This window comes from Hylobates moloch, unplaced genomic scaffold (genome assembly GCF_009828535.3).
Source record: "Hylobates moloch isolate HMO894 unplaced genomic scaffold, HMol_V3 SCAFFOLD_1, whole genome shotgun sequence".
Classification (NCBI taxonomy): Eukaryota; Metazoa; Chordata; class Mammalia; order Primates; family Hylobatidae; genus Hylobates; species Hylobates moloch.
Window position 1 is genome coordinate 63195278 of NW_026652276.1, and position 23364 is coordinate 63218641.

The following is a 23364-nucleotide window of genomic DNA, read 5'->3' on the forward strand; positions in this document are numbered from 1 at the left end:
AGGATCCCGAGAGAGTGAGTTATGAAAGCCTGGGCATGGGAACTTCGGACCATTTAGAAGAGTTGCAACAGAAAAAGTCTAGCTGTAAAATAGTACTGGGTCAAGGGTCTCACCTGGTGGCCAGGAGGATTCCTGATCTGAAAGTTTGTAAGGTGACCATGTTGTATTACACAAGAAAATTAAACTTTGTTTTTGAGAGTCTGAGGGTCAGATTTATCCAGTATTTTAGGATGCAACTCAGAGATGAGTCTGAAGGAATAGACGGGGTTTGTCCCATGATGGGACTGGAAAACAACAAGCTGTTTGGGGCTAATAAAATAATAGTACCTACCTTGTAGAAATGTTGTGAAGACTAAGATAATAAAAAGAAATCGTTTAAAACAGTGCATAGTTTATAATAAACACTTAGTCAATGTTAATTATGGTAATTATTATCACCCCTTTATCAAACTTTCAAATCAGGTCTTCAGCAAGCTGGTCACAAGACAGGAGATCTAAGATGTGAATCCAAGCTGTCTGGGTTCTTGTATAACTGGATGACAACTCATCATGAAGTGCTACTACTTTTAGATTAAAGATGTAAATTGTGAGCTTTTTTCCTCCTACTTCCTACTAGTCTGTTTGCTGGGCTAATAAAGAACAAACTTTAATAAACAAATTGCAAATATTCAAGGGAACTTGAATATATCATCTAGATAGACAACTTGTTTTCTTTGAAGAGAGATGCAAATGGTCGTGTTTTTTAAATTGTATATACAAAAGCTATAAAATTATATAGTGCTTTAATTAGTCTTGTTTAATTAGCCATTATCTGACCAATGTTACAACTCCGTCTTTTTTTTCTCTTAGCATCTATTTTTTTGTTTGTTTTTTAAAGACTGCCTTACCGCCCCCAGAGCAGGGCTGTTTCTTGAGTTTTTAGCTCTAGCTGGTAGCACAGCCTTAGGTGGGATAGGTTAATAGCAGGTGTTTGCTGAATAAGTAATATGCTCATACAAAGAGTCATATTTTCTGCTGTGCTAGAAATGTCTTCACGAGAGTGTGCTTTCACTAAATACAATAAAATTTCACAGTGCACTTCAAGGAACTGCTCTGTGTTGTGATGGTGGGTGGGTGTGAGATGGGACAGGGGAGGAGGGATAAAATATGATTGAGAATACTCTCTCAGACATGAGTATAAGAGGATAATAGAATTGAATCTGATTTTGTTCATTTTTGTTGTTGTTTTGTTTGAAAGGTCCTGCTCTCCTTAAAATCAAAATTTGATAGTATACTGGGCTGGCCAAGCCTGAATGCCTGCCATGGCAAAACCTCCATTTAAGGGAAACTATCTTGCCCTTAGCCCTTGCAATAAGGGTAGTCCCTTTTTGTATTTAGCTATAACCCCTGGCTATGGCTGAGTAGACCCTGGAAAACTGAATCAAAGAATAGTGAATTGTGGCCTGGTACAAAAAGATGAGCTGGCCTAATCAAATTTTTCCCTGGAAAATTAAAAACTGTAAAATGTAGAGAGATGGAGGCAGTTAACAATGGGGGCAAAAATTGAAACAGTGTGTTAGAAAATGTAGTGAGATAAACAGGATAAGATATGGTACCATGTGTTACAGGGGAGCAAAAATATGAGAAATCAGAAAAAGCCATTTAATAGTGAAATGGAAAGAATCAGATATCTGGCATTAAGCTGTGTAATTAATAAGGAACACAAAGGAAGATTGACTGCCTGTTTGATTGATTCATTTGTTTATTCAACAAATTATTTTTTTTAGTTACTACTATGTACCAGGCAGTGTTTTAGCCCGAGTATTGCTCTGAGAAAGAATTAAGCCAGTGATTCTCAACCACTTGTGATTTTGCCTACCAGAGGATATTTGGCCATGTCTGGAGACATTTTGGTTGTCAGAGCTGGGAAAGGGAGGTGGTATTGGTTTTTAGTGAGTAGAGGCCAGGGATGCTGCAAACTATTCTACAATGCACAGGATAACTCCCTACAAAAAAAGAATTATCTTGCTCAAAATGTCAGTAGTTCTCAGGTTTAGAAACTCTGGGATAAACTATCATTAGGATATATTTCGTGGAATAATTGTTGTCTTGTAGTTGACATTTGACTTTCTGTGTTTTCAGAATTAAGGAAGTTCACTGGAGTAAAATGGAGGCCTCAGTAATACTACCCATTCTGAAGAAAAAACTAGCCTTCCTTTCAGGTATGTTTTCTTCTTAAAATTTGAAGTGTTTGATATACAAACTTTTTAATAGTTTTTTCTTTGTTAAGTATGACAAATGCATTTTATTTTTTTATGAAAGTTTTGTTTAGAAGGTATTTCTAAGACATCTTTAAATCGGAATGAAGAGCTAGGAGAGCTAACTCTGTACTGGTTCTTGGCAGGCCAATTTATTTTTCTAATTTCAATTTTTATTTTAGATTCAGGGTCTGTTGCATGGGTATATATTACACGATACTAAGGTTTGGGGTATAATTGATTCCCCTCACCCAAGTAGTGACCATAATACCCAGTAGGTAGTTTTTCAGCCCTTTTCCCCTTCTCTTCCTCACCCGCAGTAGTCTCCAGTGTCTGTTGCTCCCATCTTTATGTCCATGTGTGCCCAGTGTTTGACTCCCTCTTACAAATGAGAACGTGCAGTATTTGGTTTTCTGTTTCTGTGTCAATATTCACCTAGGATGATGGCCTCTGGCTGCATGTTGTGGCAAAGGGCATGAGTTCCCTGTTTTTTACGGCTGCATAGTACTCTGTGATGTATGTGTACCACGTTTTCTTTATCCATTCCACTGTTGATGGGCACCTAAGTTGATTCTGTTTCTTTGCTATTATAAATAGTGCTGCAAGGAACGTATGAATGCATGTGTCTTTTTGATAGAGTAATTTATTTACCATTGGATATATACACAGTAACAGGATTGCTGGATTGAATGGTAGCAATCCCATTACTGGGTATATACCCAAAGGAAAATACATTGTTTTATAGATTCTCTGTTTTAAGTTCTCTGAGAAGTCTGCAAACTGCTTTCTCCAGTTACTGAACTAATTTACACGACCACCAACAGTGTATACGCATTTCCTTTTCTCTGCAGCCTCAACGGCATCTATTATTTTTTTGACTTTTTAATAATAGACATTCTGACTAGTATGAGATGATATTTCATTGTCAATTTGATCGCATTCCTGTGATTATTTGTGATGTGCATGCTTGTTGGCCACTTGTATGTCTTTTGAGAAATGTCTGTTCATGTCCTTTGCCCACTTTTTAATGGGGTTATTTGTTTTTTCCTTGTTGAATTGATTAAGTTCATTATGGATTCTTGGTATTAGACCTTTGTTGGAAGCATAGTTTGTGAATATTTTCTCCTATTTTGTAGGTTGTCTGTTTACTCTATAATAGTTTCTTTTGCTGTGCAGAAGCTCTTTAGTTTAATTATGTCCTACTTTTCAATTTTTGTGTTAGTTGCAGTTACTTTTGAGGACTTAGTCATAATTTTTTTTTCCAAGGCTGATACTCAGAATTGTATTTCCTAGGTTTTCTTCTAGGATTTTTATAGTTTTAGGCCTTAGGTTTAGGTCTTTAATTCATCTTGAGTTAATTTTTGTATATGGTGAAAGGTATGGTTCAGTTTCATTCTTCTGCATATGGCTAGCAAGTTATCCCAGCACCATTTATTAAATAGGTAGTTCTTTCCCCATTGCATGTTTTGTTGAAGATCAGAAGGCTATAGGTGTGTGGCCTTATTTCTGGAATCTCTATTCTGTTCCATTGGTCCATGTGTCTGTTTCTGTACCAGTACCATGCTGTTTTGTTTACTGCAGCCTTGTAGTGTAGTTTGAAGACAGGTAATGTAATATCTCTGGCTTTTTTCTTTTTGCTTAGAATTGCTGTGGCTAGTTGGGCTCTTTTTTGTTTCCATATGAACTTTAGTTTTTTTCTGTTCTGTGAAAATTGACATTGGTAGTTTGATGCAAATAGCATTGAATTTGTAGATTGCTTTGGGCTGTGTGGCCATTTTAACATTTTAAATATGACGATGGAATGTTTTTCCATTACTTTATGTCTTCTATTATTTCTTTCAGCAGTGTTTTATAGCTTTCCTTGTAGATATCTTTCACCTCCTTGCTTAGGTGTAGTTTTAGGTGTTTTTTGTGGCTGTTATAAATGGGAATATGTTTTTTGGCTCTCAGTTTGAGTGTCATCGATGTTTGGAAGTGCAACTTATTTTTGTATATTGATTTTTTTCACCAGGTTTTGGTGTCAGGATGATGCTGGCTTTACAGAAGAGGGAATCCCTCCTCTTTAATTTTTTGGAATAATTTCAGTAGGATTGTTACTAGCTCTTCTCTGTATGTCTGGTAGAATTTGGCTGTGAATCCATCTAGTCCAGGGCTTTTTTTGGTTGGTAGATTTTTTTTAAATTACCAATTCAGTTTTAGAACTCAATATTGGGCTGTTGAGGGCTTCAGTTTCTTTATGATTCAACTTTGGGAGGGTCTGTGTTTCTAGGAATTTATCCATTTCTCTAGAGTTTCTAGTTAGTGTGCACAGAAGTCTTTTGTATTTCTGTAGGATCAGTTGTAATGTCACCTTTGTCATTTCTAATTGTCCTTATTTGGATCTCGTCTATCTCCTCTCTTTTTTTTCTTTCTTAATCTAGCTAGTGGTCTGTTGATCTTGTATATCATTTGGTGTTGTCAGCACCCCCCCCCCCCCCCGCTTTTTTTGAGACAGGATTTCACTTTGTCACTCAGTCTAGGGTGGAGAGCAGTAGTACGAACAAGGCTGACTGCAGCTTTGACCTCCTGAGCTTAAGCGATCCTCCAGCCTCAGCCATGACAATTAGCTGGGACTACAGGTATGTACCACCATGCCCAGCCAATTTTTGTATTTTTTGTAAAGATGGGGTTTTGCTGTGTTGCACAGGCTGATCTCAAATTCATGAGCTCAAGTGATTCGCTCACTTTGGTTTCTCAAAGTGCTGAGATTTGAGGGCTGAGCCACCTCGCCTGGCCTCGTTGATCCTTTTAATGTATTTTGGGGTCTCAATTTCATTCACTTCTGCTCTGGTTTCAGTTATTTCTTTTTTTTCCTGTTAGCTTTGGAGTTTGTTTGTTCTTGTTTATCTAGTTTAGGTGTGACGTTACGTTGTTAATTTGAGATCTTTGTAACTTCTTGATGTAGTCATTTAGTGCTATAAACCACCTTCTTAACGCTTTTTGCTGCATCCCAGGGATTTTGATACGTTGTATCACTGTTTTCATTTATCCCAATTTTTTGATTTCTGCCTTAATTTTGTTTACACAAAAATCATTCAAGTGCAAGCTGTTTAATTTTCATGTAATTGTGTGGTTTTGAGAGATCTTCTTGGTATTGATTTCTATTTCTATTACACTGTGACCTGAGAGTATGGTTGGTATGATTTCGAGTTTTTTTTATTTATCAAGACTTGCATTATGACTGAGCCTGTGGTTGGTCTTAGAGTATGTTTCATATGCAGCTAAGAAGAATGTATATTCTGTGGTTGATGGGTGGACTGTTCTGTAGATGTCTATTAGGTCCAGTTGGTCAAGTGTCAAATTTAAGTTCAGAATGTGTTTGTTTTCTCCCCGATGATCTGTCTTACTCTATCGGTGGAGTGTTGAAATCCCCTGCTATTATTGTGTGGCTGTCTAATTCATCTTGTAGGTCCAGAATTACATTTTTTTATGAATCTGGGTACTTCAGTGCTGCGTGCATGTATATATATTTAGAATAATGAAGTATTCATGTTGAATTGAACCCTTTGTCATTATGTAATGCTCTTCTTTGTCCTATTTTATTATTGTTGGTTTAAAGTCTGTTTTTTCTGATATGAGAATAGTGACCCCTGCTCTTTTTTTGTTTTGTATCTGTGTAATAGATCTTTCCCCAGCCCTTTTCTTTGAACCTATCATTATCATTACATGTGAGATGGGTCTCTTGAAGAAGAGGATGGATGGGTCTTGTTTTTTGAGTTTTTTGTTTGTTTGTTTGAGACAGGATCTCGTTCTGTCACCCAGGCTGGAGTGCAGTGGTGTGATCATAGCTCACTGTTGCCTTGATCTCCTGGGCCCAAGGAGTCCTCCCACTTCAGTCTTTTGACTAGCTGGGACCACAGGCATGTGCCATCATGCCCAGCTAATTTTCTTGTAGAGACAGGTGTCCTTACATATTGCCCAGGCTAGTTTCAAACTCCTGGGCTCAAGTGATCCTTCTACCTCAGTCTCCCAAGTTGCTGAGATTATAGGCATGAGCTACTGTGCTTGACCAAATCTTCTTTTTGGATCCATCTTGCCATTTTGTATCTTTTAAGTGGGGTGTTAGTCCTTTTACATTAAAGGCTAATATTGATATGTGAGGTTATAATCCTATTTTGAAGTCGTTAACTGGTTGCTTTGTAGTCTCAATTGCATAGTTGCTTTATAGGGTCTGTGGGCTGTGTAATTAAATGTGTTTTTGTAGTAGCAGGTGTTCTTTTGTTTCCATGTTTAAAGAACTCCCTTAAGGATCTCTTTGGTCTAGTGGTAGTGAATTCCCTTAGGAATTACTTGTATGGAAAAGATTTTATTTCTCCTTCACTTACAAAGCTTAGTTTGGTGGGATGTGAAATTCTTGGTTGGAAATCTTTTTCTTTAAGAATGCTGAAAATAAGCCTCCAGTCTCTTTTGGCTTATAATGTTTCTCCTGAGAAGTCCACTATTAGCCTGACAGGGTTCCCATTGTATGTGATCTGACTCTTCTCTAGCCTCCTTTAAGATTTTTGATGCTCTACACATTTGGAGAAAGCTCTCTAGGAATGAACTATAAAAATAATCCCTGAATGGTGTGAACCTGGGAGGCGGAGCTTGCACTGAGCCGAGATTGTGCCACTGCACTCCAGCCTGGGCGACAGAGCAAGACTCCGTCTCAAAAAAACAAAAACAAAAACAAAAAAAATCCCTGAAAATACAGTCTTCTGATACTTATTCTGTTCTGTAATTTCATTGAAATGACCCCTACAAGGTAGATGTCATGATGTCTCACTTATACGAAAATGTAATAATTAATAATTGACTAACTGGCATCCAAATAATTGTTTCTGAAATACAGAATGATTAGTTTTTATGATAACTGTCTTCTAGCTTTTTTCTTCCATCTTCCTCTGAGAAAGTTTCAGTACACTGGAGGAGTTAATATTCATTATTCTGTTTTCACTCTTTGCTGTTCAAAACTGTTTATATACACTTGAATTTATCTTCAGTTATCAACTCAAAGTATGTATCAGCTAAGATGAGTCAAGGGGAAGCTATGAGTGGGAGCATGTATGTATGGTACATTGGGTGTAGTGATCTTCTGGAGTTTGAATCATTGAGTAAATCTCTACATGATTTAGTATAGATACTGTAGCTCTGCCAACTCAGAGTTATTTGGACTGCATTATCTTGCTTTCTCTGTGTTACTCTTTTTTATGTCCTGTCCTAATTGCCTTGATAATACTAATGTCCTTTTTTCAAAGTATGTTATGTCTCTGTATAAATTGACGTTTTCCTAGTATGTATTATATATTGTATATAATATACTATATTGTATATACAATATATAACAATATATAGTATACAATATGTAGTATATGATATATTGTATATATCATATAATATATAGTATACAATATGTAATATATATTATATATTGTGTAATAGTAATATATGTATATACGATATGTAATGTATATTGTATATACAATATATATTACTATTATACAATATATAATTTACCATATTATATATTGTGTATATTATATATACAATATGTAATATATAGTATATTACAATACATATTGCTATTATACAATATATAATATACACTAATATATTATATAGTGTATATTATATATACACTATATAATATATTATATAGTGTATATTATATATACACAATATATATTGAATGTATAATACTATATAAATACAATATATAATGTTAATATATACTATATTATATTTTATACTTTGATATGAATGATGATTTTGTAAATATTCTTATTCATAGCTTTGTGCATGTTTTTCTCTTCTATACCTAGGAAGCTTTGTCTGTTTTGTACAAGTTCAGCAGTATGCATTTTTATAAGTAGAAGTGGTATAAGGATAATATGCATTTATATTTGTGTTAGGTTTTGTCAGATTGCCCTCCAAGAAGATTGTTTCAATTTCTATTTTTTCCAAGGGTGTGTGAAAATGCCTGTGTTCTCACACTCTTTTCAATAGTAGACATTATTATTCTCTTATAATCTTTACCATGACATTTTTGCATCTTGTGACACTTGTCTCTGTGTAGCATTTGATGCTTTTGACCATAAGTATCTTGAAAGTCTTTTTCCTGTTGGCTTTCACACCTCTGGTACTTTTACACTAGTGATTATTTTATTGTCCCTGAATGAAAGCTGAGGGGGAATGGATTTAAATATAGCCCTGAATGTTAAATTTATCTTCTAAAGACAATTCTACAGTGAGTCAGAGTGCCATAGTCCAGGTGTGAGCCTTTTTTAGGGCTTGGCTTAATGCATGGATAAAGCTTAGCAATTTTGAGGAGTAAATGAAAGACTTCTTAGCCTATTCCTATTAACGCCCTCTCTTGACCATTGATGATTTAAGCCAGTAGTTTTCAAACTTTTTTAGTAATAGAGAAAATTTTTTCAAACCGACAGAGTCATTCAGGAGATGCAGTTTGAAAACCACTTGTGTTAATCCACTTTTTTTTTTTTTGAAAAATGACCCTTATATTCTCAACAAAAAAATAGGCAATTGAAGTCATATTGATTGATTAGTAAGTTGAATGACCTTAGATGGTTATTTGTTGACATTAAACAAAGTGGTTGGATAGCAGTAATGGTTGACCTAATGGAGGACAGAAGTTCATTTACGGTTCATATGTTATGAATTGCACTTGTGTCACTAATATGAGTCTTTTTCTTCACACCTTTCAGTTTTTAGTGATAGACGTCTAGCGATCATGTGGAATTGTTTCTTTCAGTATTTGCTGCTTTTTAAGCTTCTAAAATTATCTCAAATGTCAGTTTGGTCAGAAGATGGGTTTCAGTATGAAAATCAAACATGTAGGAAACTTCCAAAGACATGATGTGGGTATAAAAGTATTTAAAAGTTACATTATACTTTTGGCACACTGAAAGGGACTTGAACGTACATGGAATGTAACTGTATTCTACTACCTTGATTTCAGACTTCAATATCCAGTTCCCACGCACCCTTCTCAGCTGGGCAGGGCTTTATCTTTATTGTCTTATAAACAGTATATGCCTGTCTGACCTTTGTGAGTTAACTCAGATCATTCCTCATCACAGAATACTCTTTTGACTTGGTTTACAAATTCTACCCATTTTCCTTTCCCTCCCTCCATCCCTACCTCCCTTCCTCCCTCCGTCCCTCCCTCCCTTCCCTTATTTCCTCTCTCTCTCTCTTCCTCTCTCTCTCTCTCTTCTTTCTTTTCTTTCTTTCGATGCACTCTTGCTGTGTTGCCCAGGCTAGTACTGGACTCCTGGGTTCAACTGATACTCTCGCCCTCAGCTTCCTGAGTAGCTGGGACTTGAGACTACAGACACGCCAATACCCCCAGCTCTGTTTTTCTCAAGTCTTTTCAATGAAACTTTTCACATTTACTGCAGCTCTTAATCATTTTCTAAATCTCTTTTTATAATTTTACATATCTTATAGAACATAACAAACTATCATATTTCTTATGACCTAAATATTTTCTTCCTAGGTTGATTGGAAATTTATTTTATTTTGCTTGCAAATACTTATTGTGCTGGGCACATGAGAGGTGTTTGATGAATTGATTACATTAAGCACACTAAATGGAAGAAATTTAAATAAAGTGATATTTGCTATGTTTGGGTGAAGATTTCATGGGTGAATTTTTTTCCTTTCTTCTAAATTTTCTGTAATTCTCCTATACTATCATAAACATTTACAATCTATAAGTAGCCATTAGATATTTTCCAAATTATGTCTTAAACTTATCATTATTTTAGTAAGATTGGATTCAAATATAGATTATTCAAATTATGCCTTAATATGTATGACATGTTAAATTTAAATCTCTTTTTTAATAGGAGGAAAGGACAGACGGAGTGGCCTCATTTTGACAATTCCATTATGCCTCGAACAGACAAATATGGATGAGCTGAGTGTCACCTTAGACTACCTACTCAGCATTCCAAGGTGACTCTAAAGGTGTCTTTTCTTAAATCTCAGTATGTTTTCATTCAGTTACTAATGATTCTTTCTATTGTTGAAGTATACTTTGCTATCTTATCTGCTTTTATTCACAGTGAAATTATAATTATAGATACTAAAATCAATGACTTATAACTTCATTGCAGATAAAATGCTGATTTTATGCTCTTGATGAATTTAAGGATATACAGATTTCCAAAATGTATGTATTGTCAACTTTTAAGGAACACAGTAACTAAGCATCTATATCATGTAACTTTAGGAAAATTGGACAATTTAATCAGTAGAAAACATCTTTTATTTAGGTAAGCTATTTCACCATGTTGATATAAATATGTCTGCAGGTTTTAATGTATTGAGTGAGTGAAGGCTATTAGGAGTTTATAAATATTTTTATTTTAAAAAATGTCAAAAATGTTTGTTTATATTTTAATCTAAAGGGCCTTTAACTTTAATTTTCACATTTCTTCAGTGAAGATCCAACTTAACCCTCTTTATTTGCCCTAGTCTACCCATGACTTCAACAACAAAAATAAAGCTTCCTCCCCATCTGCTTCTCCCATAATTGGGACTGAGGCACAACTGTGACTGCATATTAGTCATCTGGAGATTTTTTTCAAAATTCTAATGATGGGGGGGTTCACTTCCAGAGATTCTGATCCAATTGTTCTTGGGAAGCCTGCTTATCAGAATTTTTAAAAAGTCTTTTAAGCTGCCTGTGTATTTCTAATGTGCAACCAGATTTGTAAACCACTACAATTAAGCATGTAAATGAGGGCAGGTTTCTGTGTGTGTGTGTGTGTGTGTGTGTGTGTGTGTGTGTGTGTGTGTGTATGTGTGTGTGTGTGTGTACAATGTAGACGTAGAAAAAGGAACACGACTATCTCATATACTGCTCTTAAGTTCTAGCTAGTGAATTTTAAACATTTTCATCAGAGTAAACAATTCTTTGTATGTTTTTCCTGTATTTGCATTTTATTGACACAATAGCTTTTTTCCATTTAAACCACCTTGCAGAGTATGGGGTTAATACAACTGATTTTAATTGCACCTGCATCCAATAGTGTTCTATAATTTAATGATTCTGTTGCTGTTTTTTTTTTTTAATATTGTGGAAATAGAGGTCTTCATGTGAAAATTTTCAATTTTTTCAGTTTCTGGGGGTGAAAATGATGAGAACCTGTAGTCAGTGCATTAGTATTAGCATTAGCTAATTGCATTAGCAATAATCTTGCTAATCCCCCAAGCTGTGGATTGCTAACTTGTTCATCATTAGATAACAAACTGCTTTTTAGGTAACCATGGTTAGCCAGGCTTATAGCTTACAAATTATGAAAAAAAATTCATAGATGGATTCATAGAAGGTTAATAAATATGTCAAGTGCCATCTGAGCCAACTGCCTTATTTTGTAGTTGAGGAAATTGAAACTCAGAGGTTATGGTTACTTGCCCAAGATCTCACACCTAGTGAGTCGCACAGCTGGGATGAGAGTCCACGATTCCTGACACCAATTTAGAGCCTTTTTGTACTTCAAGTGAATAGAATTCAGTGTAGTTGCATCTCATGTGAAGTCCAGTTCTGAGGTTCAAATGAAAAGCAAAAACTCCTAATTGTCAAAGTTACTCTTGAAAAATGCCTGAGGGTGGATCAGAGACTGTATTATCTTTCCATGAACGTGTTAGGTTTTCCTTCAGCATTGGAGCAAGTTATTCATACTGAATTCCAGAAGACATAGTTGGCTTGTGATTAGGTTTGTTTTAAGAAAATGCATGTTTGTGTATACTGGAATCGCATTGAGTTCAACAGGATGCTCACCCTGTCAGAGGCACTGGGTAACTGAGGGAGGCTAAAAGACTAGCAGATTCATACACATCTCCGGGCTGATGTTCACTCTGGCATGGATAAGCAGGAAGTACAGTGGAAGGCAAAATAGCCTATACTATTTAAGTTTTCTCTTTCTCTTTCTCATGTAAATGTACATATGATGTTCCTCCAGTGTAAATGATGAATCAGTTTCTGCATATCTACGCGTACCTGCCAACTAGCAGAGAAGGTGTAAGTTGAAGCAATATGAAAGAACTCATTCTAGCAAGGCAAAATAGATACCTGGATACTTTATTTCTTATGATTGTTTTGCTAAAGTTTGGCCTTCTCAAATATTCATGAAAACTCTATCCTTCTGCTTTCTTGGATCAGCCTCCCACAATTTTGGGATTAACAAACGTGGCTGTTAGCTTTTTATCCGTACTTGCCATTTCTTTTTTTTTTTTTTTTTTTTAATTATACTTTAGGTTTTAGGGTACATGTGCACAATGTGCAGGTTTGTTACATGTGTATCCATGTGCCATGTTGATTTCCTGCACCCATTAGCTCGTCATTTAGCATTAGGTATATCTCCTAATGCTGTCCCCGCCCCCCCCACCCCCCACCCCACAACAGTACCCGGAATGTGATGTTCCCCTTCCTGTGTCCATGAGTTCTCATTGTTCAATTCCCCCCTATGAGTGAGAACATGCGGTGTTTGGTTTTTTGTCCTTGCGATAGTTTACTGAGAATGATGTTTTCCAGTTTCATCCATGTCCCTACAAAGGACACGAACTCATCATTTTTTATGGCTGCATAGTATTCCATGGTGTATATGTGCCACATTTTCTTAATCCAGTCTATTGTTGGACATTTGGGTTGGTTCCAAGTCTTTGCTATTGTGAATAGTGCCGCAATAAACATACGTGTGCATGTGTCTTTATAGCAGCATGATTTATACTCTTTTGGGTATATACCCAGTAATGGGATGGCTGGGTCAAATGGTATTTCTAGTTCTAGATCCCTGAGGAATCGCCACACTGACTTCCACCTTGCCATTTCCTTAGAGAGCGAAGGTGTTTTTGATCTCTCCATTGCGATGCTAGAGAGCAGTTAACTAGATGTGTGATCTTAAAACCAATGTTTTTCATTCAGAATTTCCACCACTCAGGAGTGCTTTTAAAACGTAACCCAACATTTTATTAAAATGTTCATATATGCAAAAAAGTTAAAGGAATTATACGGTGACACCCATATGTCCACCACTTAGAAAATCTAAAACTAATATTGTACTTTGTTTTATCACGTTATCTCCCATGTTTCACCCCTCTTTTTGTCCTAGGAATGTTTTTAAGTTTACCCTAGCACATCAGGCCCAGGATGTGTCTAGAAAGGTTTTTTCATTTCTGGTAATATCTACATTCTTTTGTGACCTGCTTTTGTCTCCCAGCTTCCAGCTGTTAATGTTTAACTCCTTCCAGCTGTGAACATCTGCCAACATCTCCAGCAGTGTAGCTAGCTAAGGTAGCCTCTTCCTAATAGGAGATGTCCAAAATTGTTTTTTTTGTGCAATGACTTTCTTAACGTTTTGAATATAATAATAGCTTTTCAAAATTCTCGTAAAAATAAGAAGAAATTACTCAATTTCTTATACTTTGTGCTTATTTTTAATAATCACAGGGACAAAGTGTGATATATAGCTATTTTAAGTGGGTAATCTAGCACAGTTGAGAATGGAAGCATTTCTTGACTCTTTTCTACACAGGTTGGCCGTAAGTTTGTTTTGTGTTTCAGATACTAAGTGTACAGTATTTTGGATATTCATGAGTGCTATGAAAACAGCATGAAAAGAGTCAGAGTGATAGAGTGGTGATACTTTACAAAATAAGATGTTATTTTACCAGAGATGATTGAAAGGAGAGGCAGACCCTACAGAATCTGATCAACGAGCGTTGAAGACAGAGGGAGCAGGAAGTGCAAAGGCCCTGAGGCAGGAGCAGGTTTAACATGTTCTGGGAACATCAAGGAGGCTAGTGTGGCTGGAACAGTTTGAGAGAGGAGCACAGTGCTGGGAGAGGGATCAGAAGAGAGTCAGGAGTCAGGTCATGGAAGACCATGCAGGCAATGGCTTCCATTCTGAATGAGATGGAAAGCTATTGTCATGTCTGAGGAGTGATGTGATGTGTGTCATCTAACATTATTAAAGGCCCTCTGTATTTAAAGCACAGTGCTAGAAGCTGCCAAGACATTTGTAAGATAACATTCTTGCTTTCTGGAAGCATATTATCTAATGAAGATGAATTGTAAACAAGTAATTATAATAAAAGCATAAGTGAAATTAGTGCCATTATGTAAGTACCAGCAGAGCTGTATGAGTGGAAGAGAAGGAGCCTTTAGTTGTAATCAAAGAAATGAGTGAAGATCTGCAGGATGTTGGCCCCAGGAAATCCACTAACATTGTCTTCTGTGTCAAAAGTGAGTGGACTGTTTAGACAGCTTCAACTTTACATAGCTGTTTTAACTCAGCTATGTCACCCTTGAAAGGCTCAACTGGACTAGGAACTAGGAGGCTGGGTCTTAGGTTTTTTTTTCTATTACTGTTCTTAAAGTATAGTTATAAACATGCTAACAGTGGCTATAGGAATTTGTTATTAGTGGCACTTCAGGTCTTACAACAGGCCCTTTATAAAGGGTATAACATGCTTCTAAATTAAATATGTTGTTAAAAGCAGTTTAAGCCATCATTCCACTTACAGGGATGAAGCAAAAAACAAAACTATTTCCTTTCAAGTACCTGAAAGACCACTTGGTCTGGCAGTTTTGAAATAGTTATCTTTGGATTCTGTGTATTTTCATTATCTGTGTTAGTAAAATGTGAGAATATGACAGAGTTAAGCGTGTTTCTAAGTACTTTGAAAGATAAATTTAGAGTATTTTATTCCTTTAAGATCACTACAGATGGTATTTGCAAGCTTCATTACTTTCTTAGTCTTAATGTACAGATTAATTTATAGTGTGCTTTGAAATATAAATGTATTGCTTATATAAAATGTATTTAACAAAACGGTTGTGTAACCTACATCTCAGGGATACAGATGCCAGTGTTGAGAAAGTATCACATTATGAGAATGGCACGTGGCACATTTCTGTTAGTGGGAAGGCCCTCTCCTGGACTGCTGTGTCTTAGCTCTCCTTCCTGAAAAAGGCATTGGTAGAATCCCTGCATTGTTGCCACTACTCCAGACCACTCAACAGCCAGCTACCCTGCCTAGCTGATCACTCTTGGGCTTGTATCCTCTCCTGTGTCATGGTGGTCTTCTTAGATCTTTTGTTGGTGGAGAACTCCAGGAGTCCCCTCATTACTTGAGCCCACAGATAGTCATTGTGTTTCAGGGTTGCTTCTCTCCACAAGTCTTTTATTTGTTTTTAGATAGAGATGGAGTCTTGCTGGTCTCCCGTGCTGGCCTCAAACTCCTTGGCTCAAGCCATCCTCTTGCCCTAGTCTCCCAAAGTGCTGGGATTAGAGACATGAGGCACCACGCCTAGCCCCCTCTGCAAGTCTTTTATTTTCTTTTGCTAACCCACAAGTGATCACTGGATTGGCCTTACCTTTAGTTTTTCCCAAAGAACATTTAGTGGATCCTTTATCTTGTGATGCAAATCCAAAAATAGAGTACTTTTGTTTTATTGAGATATAATTCACATGTCATAAAAATCATCTTTTTAAAGTAGACAATTCGATGATTTTTAGTATATTCACAGGTTGTGCATCCATTATGCTATCTAATTTCAGAACATTTTTATCAGCCCAAAATAAACCTTGTTCCCATTGGCAGTACTCTCCATTCTTCCCTCCTAACCCTTGTCAACCACTAATCTGCTTTCTGTCTCTAGATTTGTCTATTCTGGACATTTCATATAAATGGAATCGTTCAATGTGTGTCCTTTTGTGTCTGGCGTCTTTTACTTAGCATAATGTTTTCGAGGTTTAGCCATGTTTTAGCATCTGTCAGTAATTCATTCTTTTTTTATGGCTGAATAATGTCTCATTGTTTGGTTATATTGTGTTTTGTTTTTCTCTTCATTAGTTGGTGGACATTTGGATTGTTTCTACTCTTCAGCTATTATGAATTATTCTGCTGTGAATATTTATATGCAGGTTTTTGTGTGAACATATGCATCAGTTTGCCTTACCTCTTGAATACTCTTTTGTTTACTTTGGAAGCTCAGCTTCTGTCCTTGCCTGTTCCCTCCCACTCTAAACTTTTAGCAATATCATCCTCATTTCTTGTGATCTTACTGTTTCTCGGTAGAACAGGACATGACTTCTCCAAGATCCTTCTTGGAACTAGTGTGCATGCTTGGAGGGAGAAGAGGAGGACTAGTAAAGTCCCCTGAACTGTTGGTGGATTTAAATCCCAGGAAAAGGTCTGTTTATTTTTTCCTATAATGTATGTAATTGGGAACAGTTTGAATGGGGACAGGTTTCACTACCAAAATCTTGCTCTGATAAGCAAAGCTGTAGTTCCATTTACTGTATTGGAAGGAGGGCAGTTGAGATCCTTACATTAAGTTGATAAGTAAACACAATAATAATAATAATGATAGGTATGTAGTTTTGGCCTTTAGAATGGAGTTTTGCCCTCCAGAAATTGTTGCGTTTTACTACGTTAGACTTCTGGGAAGTGTTTAGTTAATACTTAAATCACTCAATGTAATACAGGAATCCAACACTAAAGATAATATTTTGCTGGTCAAGTGACTGAGAATGCAAAAGTGAGAGCAGAAGTGGGTTAAACATGGTCTGTACAAGCTTTTGAATCAGCAAGTTCTACCTCATCTCATTAAATTTCTCCAAAAGAACGCTAAGAAGCCCATTATTGTGGTTTATTAATAACTTACTTTATTTTCTATCTGTTTTGAACTATCACTTCACAAATCTTATACTTCTGGCAGGAAGGTGAGACAAGAAATATATAACACATTTGGCAATTAGTAACTTACTTCACTGTGATCCCATTTTACAGACAAAGAAATTGAGAGACTAGTAGGACTGTTTGAATGTTGCCTTTATTTCTTTACTTTTTAAGACATTTTTATGCTTTTAGAATAATTTTCTTGCCACATTAGTTTGTAAATTGTGAACATTTCCTAAAATGAGAAAAATAAATTGCTTGAGAAAATGAAAGGATACTCTCAAGAATTTTATTTATTGACAATGTAAACTAAACCAAGTGAGATTAATTCTACTCCATATGCGATTAAGTTTTAAACCTTCTTTATTTAGAATTGTGAAGAACGAAATCTGGAGCTTGTTTTAATGCTTTGTAATTTTGTTTTGTTTCAGTGAGAAGTGTAAGGCTAGAGGATTCACCGTGATTGTGGATGGCAGAAAATCACAGTGGAATGTGGTGAAAACAGTAGTCGTAATGCTACAGGTAATTTTGGTTGTGTCTATCAGGAAATGGTTTTTATTTTACAGCAACAGATCCTGGTGAAAATGGCAAATGCATTTAATTTATTGGACTGTGCCTGGCTTCCTAGCAGTGACTGAGTTGTGAAAATGCACTTATCACTATTGGATTGTTCAAATTCAACTCCTTAGGTTTGAATTTAAGCAGTTAAGTAAATCTCAACTCTATTCTAATAGGTTTGTAAATGAAAATAATATGTCATGTTTAAGTAATTTAAGAAAGGAGGCCAGTGATTTTAAATGTGTGAGCATTGAAATGATGAGACTCACCTGGGAGCTTTTGCATGCTCTGGTGTCTGTATCATTCTCCCTCTTGCACCCCATTCTGAAACTATAGGTGGGTGGTAGGATTGGTTAAGTGTAGTTCGAAGAAACTTCTCAGGTGATTCTGGCATGTCTTTCTCTTCTAGTCCCCTATTTCTTACATAAAGCATCAGGATTCATGATGATCTTATTTATTTGTAGCCCAGAAGAAACTTGCTTAACAGCTGTGTCCTCAGGAATTTCAGCCCCTCACAAATTAACATTTAATAAACATCTACGATTACAAACTTTTTGAGATCTGATGCCAGTCTTGTGTTTTATATTTCCTCATGTTCTACACAGAATGTTTATGTGATCCCCTGGCATGTAGTAGGCACCCAGTAGACATTTGTTGATTTATTTTAAGGGTATTGAAGACATGATTTGGAAAGGAAAAGTAAAACATTTGAGTGACGCGGAGGGCAGATTGCTCTCATGCACTTGGCCTTCTGTAGAAGGGCTTCTAGAGAGGTAAAATTTGAATTATCCAATTTAAATGAAAGTAAAGAGGGCTTTCCTCACAGGTACGCTGACTTAAATATAGCTCATAATGAAGCAAATACAATGAGAGTAGCTGATGGCAGGCCAGTCTAGGGGAAACATAAGTTGGTAGTAACGTGGAATCATAAACATTCACTTAAGTGGGTATCAGTGATATTGAAAGAAAGATCAAGAACTTTAAATGAATTCAGCAAATAAGGTAGCTACTTTAGGGTTCTGTGGAAAGGTATATAATTTTAAAATTTAAATGATAACTAAGGAGAATGGTTTTTAACGTTTTATCATTTATTTAGGTTAATTGGGAGAAAGGGATTCGAGGGATAGGAACAAAGTGGTAATTTTAGGTTTTAGTTCTAGTTTTAGTGCTTATTATGTTTCTGGTACTGTGCTAAGCTTGCTATATAAATTATCTCATTTAATTTTGGCCTCACAACCTTACAGAGGTCAACGAGGCTCAAGGATTTTAAATAACTTAAAATTGGAACTTAGTATAGACTAAGTAAGCCCCAGGCCTTGACTTTATCCATTTTAAAATGTGTATTTACCAGTGGCATGTATCTGAGGTGGTCTGAATTTTCTGCCCATTGCCTCATTCTTCTTAAATGTTTGGCTTATACTTTTCATCATTAGAATCTCCCCACCCCACCTTTTTTTTTTTTTTTTTTTTTTTAAAGTCAGGGACTCATTTTGTCACTCAGCCTGGAGTGCAGTTGCATGGCTTACTGAAGCCTCCAGCTCCTGGGCTCAGGCAGTCCTCCTGCCTCAGCCCCCTGAGTAGTTGGGACTGGAGGCGAGGGCCACCACACCTGGCTACTTTTTTTTATTTTGTAGAGACTATATTGCTGCAGCTGGTCTCAAACTCCTGCGCTTAGGTGATCCTTCTGCTTCAGCCTCCCAAATCGCTGGGATTACAGGCTAGAATCACTCTTTGGGTTAGAAAGGACATAGCCTCTGCAGGATCAGTTTTTAAGGGAGCACAAATTGGTGTCCTAAAATAACTTTTTCTTTGAAAAAAAAAGTGCTTCCAGCACTTTTATATTTCAAACCTTGAGAATGAACTCTTCTCTGTGAAAGTTGTTAAAATAACTATTAGGTAAGATATCCATTAATTATGACCTTGTGTTCTTCCTTTCATCCTGTCATTCAACTGTGTCACAGATGAGCTGTTTGGGACTTGCTGTTTGAACTGGACTTTGATCAGTGGCAGTTTTGAAGAACAATCAATGGATGATTTAATCCCCTCTTGCGATTTCTTTTCTGATAGGTATTTTAACAACTTTTGGATTTATTAATAGTTAACATTTTTAGAAGTTGCAATGGCCTTTTTACTTCTAGTCAAACAGTTTCTACATATGAAGTCATTCATTGCTTTCATCTCGGAAGGTACTGGGACCAGCTGTTTGGGACCCCACAATGCCTATAACTAGTATTCTCTAAAATGAGGGGTGTGGTTTCTCTTGTTTCTCACAGCTTTCATATTCAATGATTTTGAAATAATAATCTTCCACAAGGCAATATATGAGTAAAGCTCAATTTTATCTTAAATTTTCCAGCCCCTCTGATAAAAGTTTTGATACCATTGAATTTATTTTACTTACCTTAGTCACAATCCAGTTGTTGCAGAGGATGCTAGATTTATGATGTGTGCATGTTTACCTCCAAAGGTTTTCCATTTTTCCCTGAATAGTAATAATAGTAATTATTATTATAATTATTCAGTGCTGCAATTTATGGTCTAGAACAGAGGTTGGGCCCTTGAATTTATAAAGTTTTATTGGAGCTCAGCCATGCCCATTCATTTATATATTGTGTGTGGCTGCTTTCATACTATCCTGACAGAACTGAGTGGTAGCAATAGAGACATTATGGCCTGCAAAGCTTAAAATACTTATTATCTGGACCTTTCGGAAAGAATGTATTGACCCCAGGTTCAGAGCATATGAAGTAGTGTAGTAGAACTTTAGTCAGACAGAGGTGGTTTCTATTCAGCTCAATGACTTTTTAACTCTGTTGTCTTAGACAAGTGACTTTGTTTCTCTGAAGCTCAAATTACTCTCCTGTAAAATTAAGAGAATGAGATCTACTTGTTAATGAGGATTCATTTATTTAACAAATATTTATAGCATGTGTTCTATTATATATGTGAGACATTTGTCATAAACACTGGAAATATAGGGGTGACAGGATAGATAAGGTACCTGCCATTGGGAAGGTTTTATTTGTATTATTTTATATTCTACTTGAAGAGTTAGACAATAAGCAGTTAAGCAAATGTAACAGCCCATGGCGATAAATGCTGTGAAGAAAAATACAGCAGTAAAAGAGACTGAGTCAGATGATGCCACTTTAGGTAGGGTAGACAGGAAGGCCTCTCTGAAGAGGGAATATTTGAATAGAATCTTAAATAAACTGAGGGAGCACTCCTAGGTATAAGGCAAAGGACATTCCAGATAGAGGAAATAGCATGGACAAAGACCTGAAGTAGAACAGACTTTTCATATTGCAGGAGCAGCGAGGTCAGCATGGTTATTGTGGAGGAGTGAGCTAGGAGGGGAAGGTGTAAGATGAGATCTGAGAGGCCAACGGGCCTGAGCTTGAAGGGCCTTGTAGGTCTTGGTAAGAGATTTGAATTTCATTCAGAGTGCAAGAGAAAGTCAAGCAAGGAGCCTTGTAATGACGGTATTTCAGAAAGCTGGATAGTTGGGGGTTGTTAACAGTGCAGGTGGTAGAACTTGTTGGATTTAAGATACATTTTAAAGTTAGACTCTATAGGACTTGATAAAATATATGTGAAATATTTATTAATTCAATAAGTGTTCATTTCAGTTCATTAGGTAGTATAAGTAACCATATCAAGTAAATGTGAAATTGTATTCGTCAAAGATTAGCTTTTTGTCCTCCTCTTAAAGTTAATAATCATGTAAAATCTTGGTCTCATTGTATAATGACTGATAAAAAACTTATTTTAGTGAGAAAATTGACTTTATGTCTTTTGAAGAAATTCTCCAAGATGATTGTGTTAGAAAAAATTTTTCATATTATAGAAAAATCAAATTTAATAATTTCTCAACTAAAAATTAACTCTTAAGTTTAAGCTAAACATATTCCTAGTACACAGATTCAATAAAACAAAAAGTAATTCACATGTACAATTTATGCTGCATTTTTTATTTGAAGTATTTTCTGAATCACCTTGTCTTTCAAGTTCTTCTTTATTGCCATGTATGTTTTGAAGTCTAGAGAATTTCTTCTTTATTATTTTAATTCTTCTCCAAAAGTCTCTTACGTAGCTTAATCTTGACTGTCTGGTAATTTATAAATTTAGTAAATTATTCATTTTACATGTGTAATTTGTAATTATTTTTCTGTATTTTATAGAATGTTGTTCCAGCTGAGGTATCCCTTGTTTGTGTGGTAAAGCCAGATGAATTCTGGGATAAGAAAGTAACACATTTTTGTTTTTGGAAGGAAAAGGATAGACTTGGCTTTGAGGTAAATGTAATCTCTTTTTTTAAAGTCCGTTATATCTTTAAAAATAGTATTTTACTGAAATTATTTTTGATGGTTCAGCATTGGTTACTAAGCAGTGCTTAAGGAATGCTTAATTAGTGCCTAAGTAATAATTAGTTTATGGTCAGCATTTGGATACTTGCTGAATGAAGTATGATATTTTGTTAAAGGTCATGAAAGCTTTCTTGTTTTCCATTTTCAATTGTATCATTCTTTGTTAACTTCTTTGAATAAGTAGAACCTTTGTATTTAAATTTTTTTATTGCATTATGGAGAGGAAATTTAACAAATACTAGAAAATCCTAGACATTTTGGAGTTGAAATTATATTTTCTATGACATGTCATAATTATTTTTTAGTATCTGGCCAGTTTTAATACATGAACAGTTATCCATCCTTTCCTACTGACTTTTTATTTCTCTCTTTCACTTTCCTTGTGTGATAGTGCATCTTATTGTAGGTTAGAAAAAAGCACTACGATGGAATGTAAATCTAAGCAGTTTGTCATATTCTTTCTTCCACGCCTGTTAATTCTCAACTTCCCAGTAGGAGAGTTGATAAATAACAGACTTTACATTGTCTAAATAAAGTGTGGAAACTTTGAAGAATACAAAGTCTAACTCCAACCTGGTGTAATGTAGGCCCTTGGAATGCTTACAGTCAGATAATAAAGATTCATTTTGGAACTTGCCATACTATACACTCATTTTTATTTTTACCGAGATCAGTATCAGTATATTTTTGGTATGGAGAAAAGGTCGTTAATGTATATTGGATAGAAAGATTTGAGAAAACTTAGTTTATTTTTAAAGGAGATGGCTTGAAATTTCTTAAAAATACATGGCTTTATTCTTTACTTAAAAAAATTAAGCTATAATTTATGTGCAGTGAAATTAATCCATTTTAGTGTATAGTTCTGAGAGTTCTGACAAAACATATAAAACCACAATCAAGAAATCAGGAAGTGTCTCATCACACGCAGAATTCCCCTATATGCTCCTATAGTTAACTTCTCCATTTCTAGCCCGTGACTGGTGGTAGGAAAACTGTTTCTGTACTCACAAGCCCCTTCTCAGGTTTAGTAATTTGCTATATTGATTCACAGAATTCAGGGAATCACTTTATTAACATTTACTGGCTTTATATGAACAACCCAGATGAAGTGATATACAAAGTGCAAGGTCTAGAATGATCCAGAGCGCAGGAGCTTCTAACCCTAGGGAGTTGGGGTGCACCACCCTCCTGGCCCGTGGACATGTTTATCAACCCAGAAACTCTCCAAATCACTGGACATTAGTGATTAACTAACTCAGTCTCCAGCCTCTCTCCCTTCTCTGGAGGGAGAGGAGTGGCCATGAAAGTTTCAAATTATGCCTTGGTCTTTTTGGTGACAAGCCTTCATCTTGAATCTGTTTAGAGGCCCACAGCCACCACTCATCTTACTAACATCCAAAAAAACACATCACTCCAGAAATGCCAAGGATCTTATAACTCTTGTGTCAATAACTGGGGACTGAGACAAA

The 23364-nt window shown here is 35.9% G+C and overlaps 1 protein-coding gene across 5 annotated transcripts in view; it reads left to right on the forward strand.

Annotated features, from left to right (window-relative positions):
- The window catches only part of SESTD1 (SEC14 and spectrin domain containing 1), a 151453-nt gene that overhangs the window by 64608 nt on the left and 63481 nt on the right, over window positions 1-23364 (forward strand). For 3 of the 5 annotated variants that reach the window (XM_058440648.1, XM_032755261.2, XM_058440654.1), the window contains 4 exons: window positions 2122-2201; window positions 10127-10235; window positions 17402-17492; window positions 21710-21823. In XM_058440648.1, coding sequence (XP_058296631.1) covers window positions 2122-2201; window positions 10127-10235; window positions 17402-17492; window positions 21710-21823 — 394 coding nt within the window. Of the gene's footprint in view, window positions 1-461; window positions 587-2121; window positions 2202-10126; window positions 10248-17401; window positions 17493-21709; window positions 21824-23364 lie in introns of those variants that run through there. The other 2 variants (XM_032755262.2, XM_032755263.2) reach the window with 2 other exon arrangements.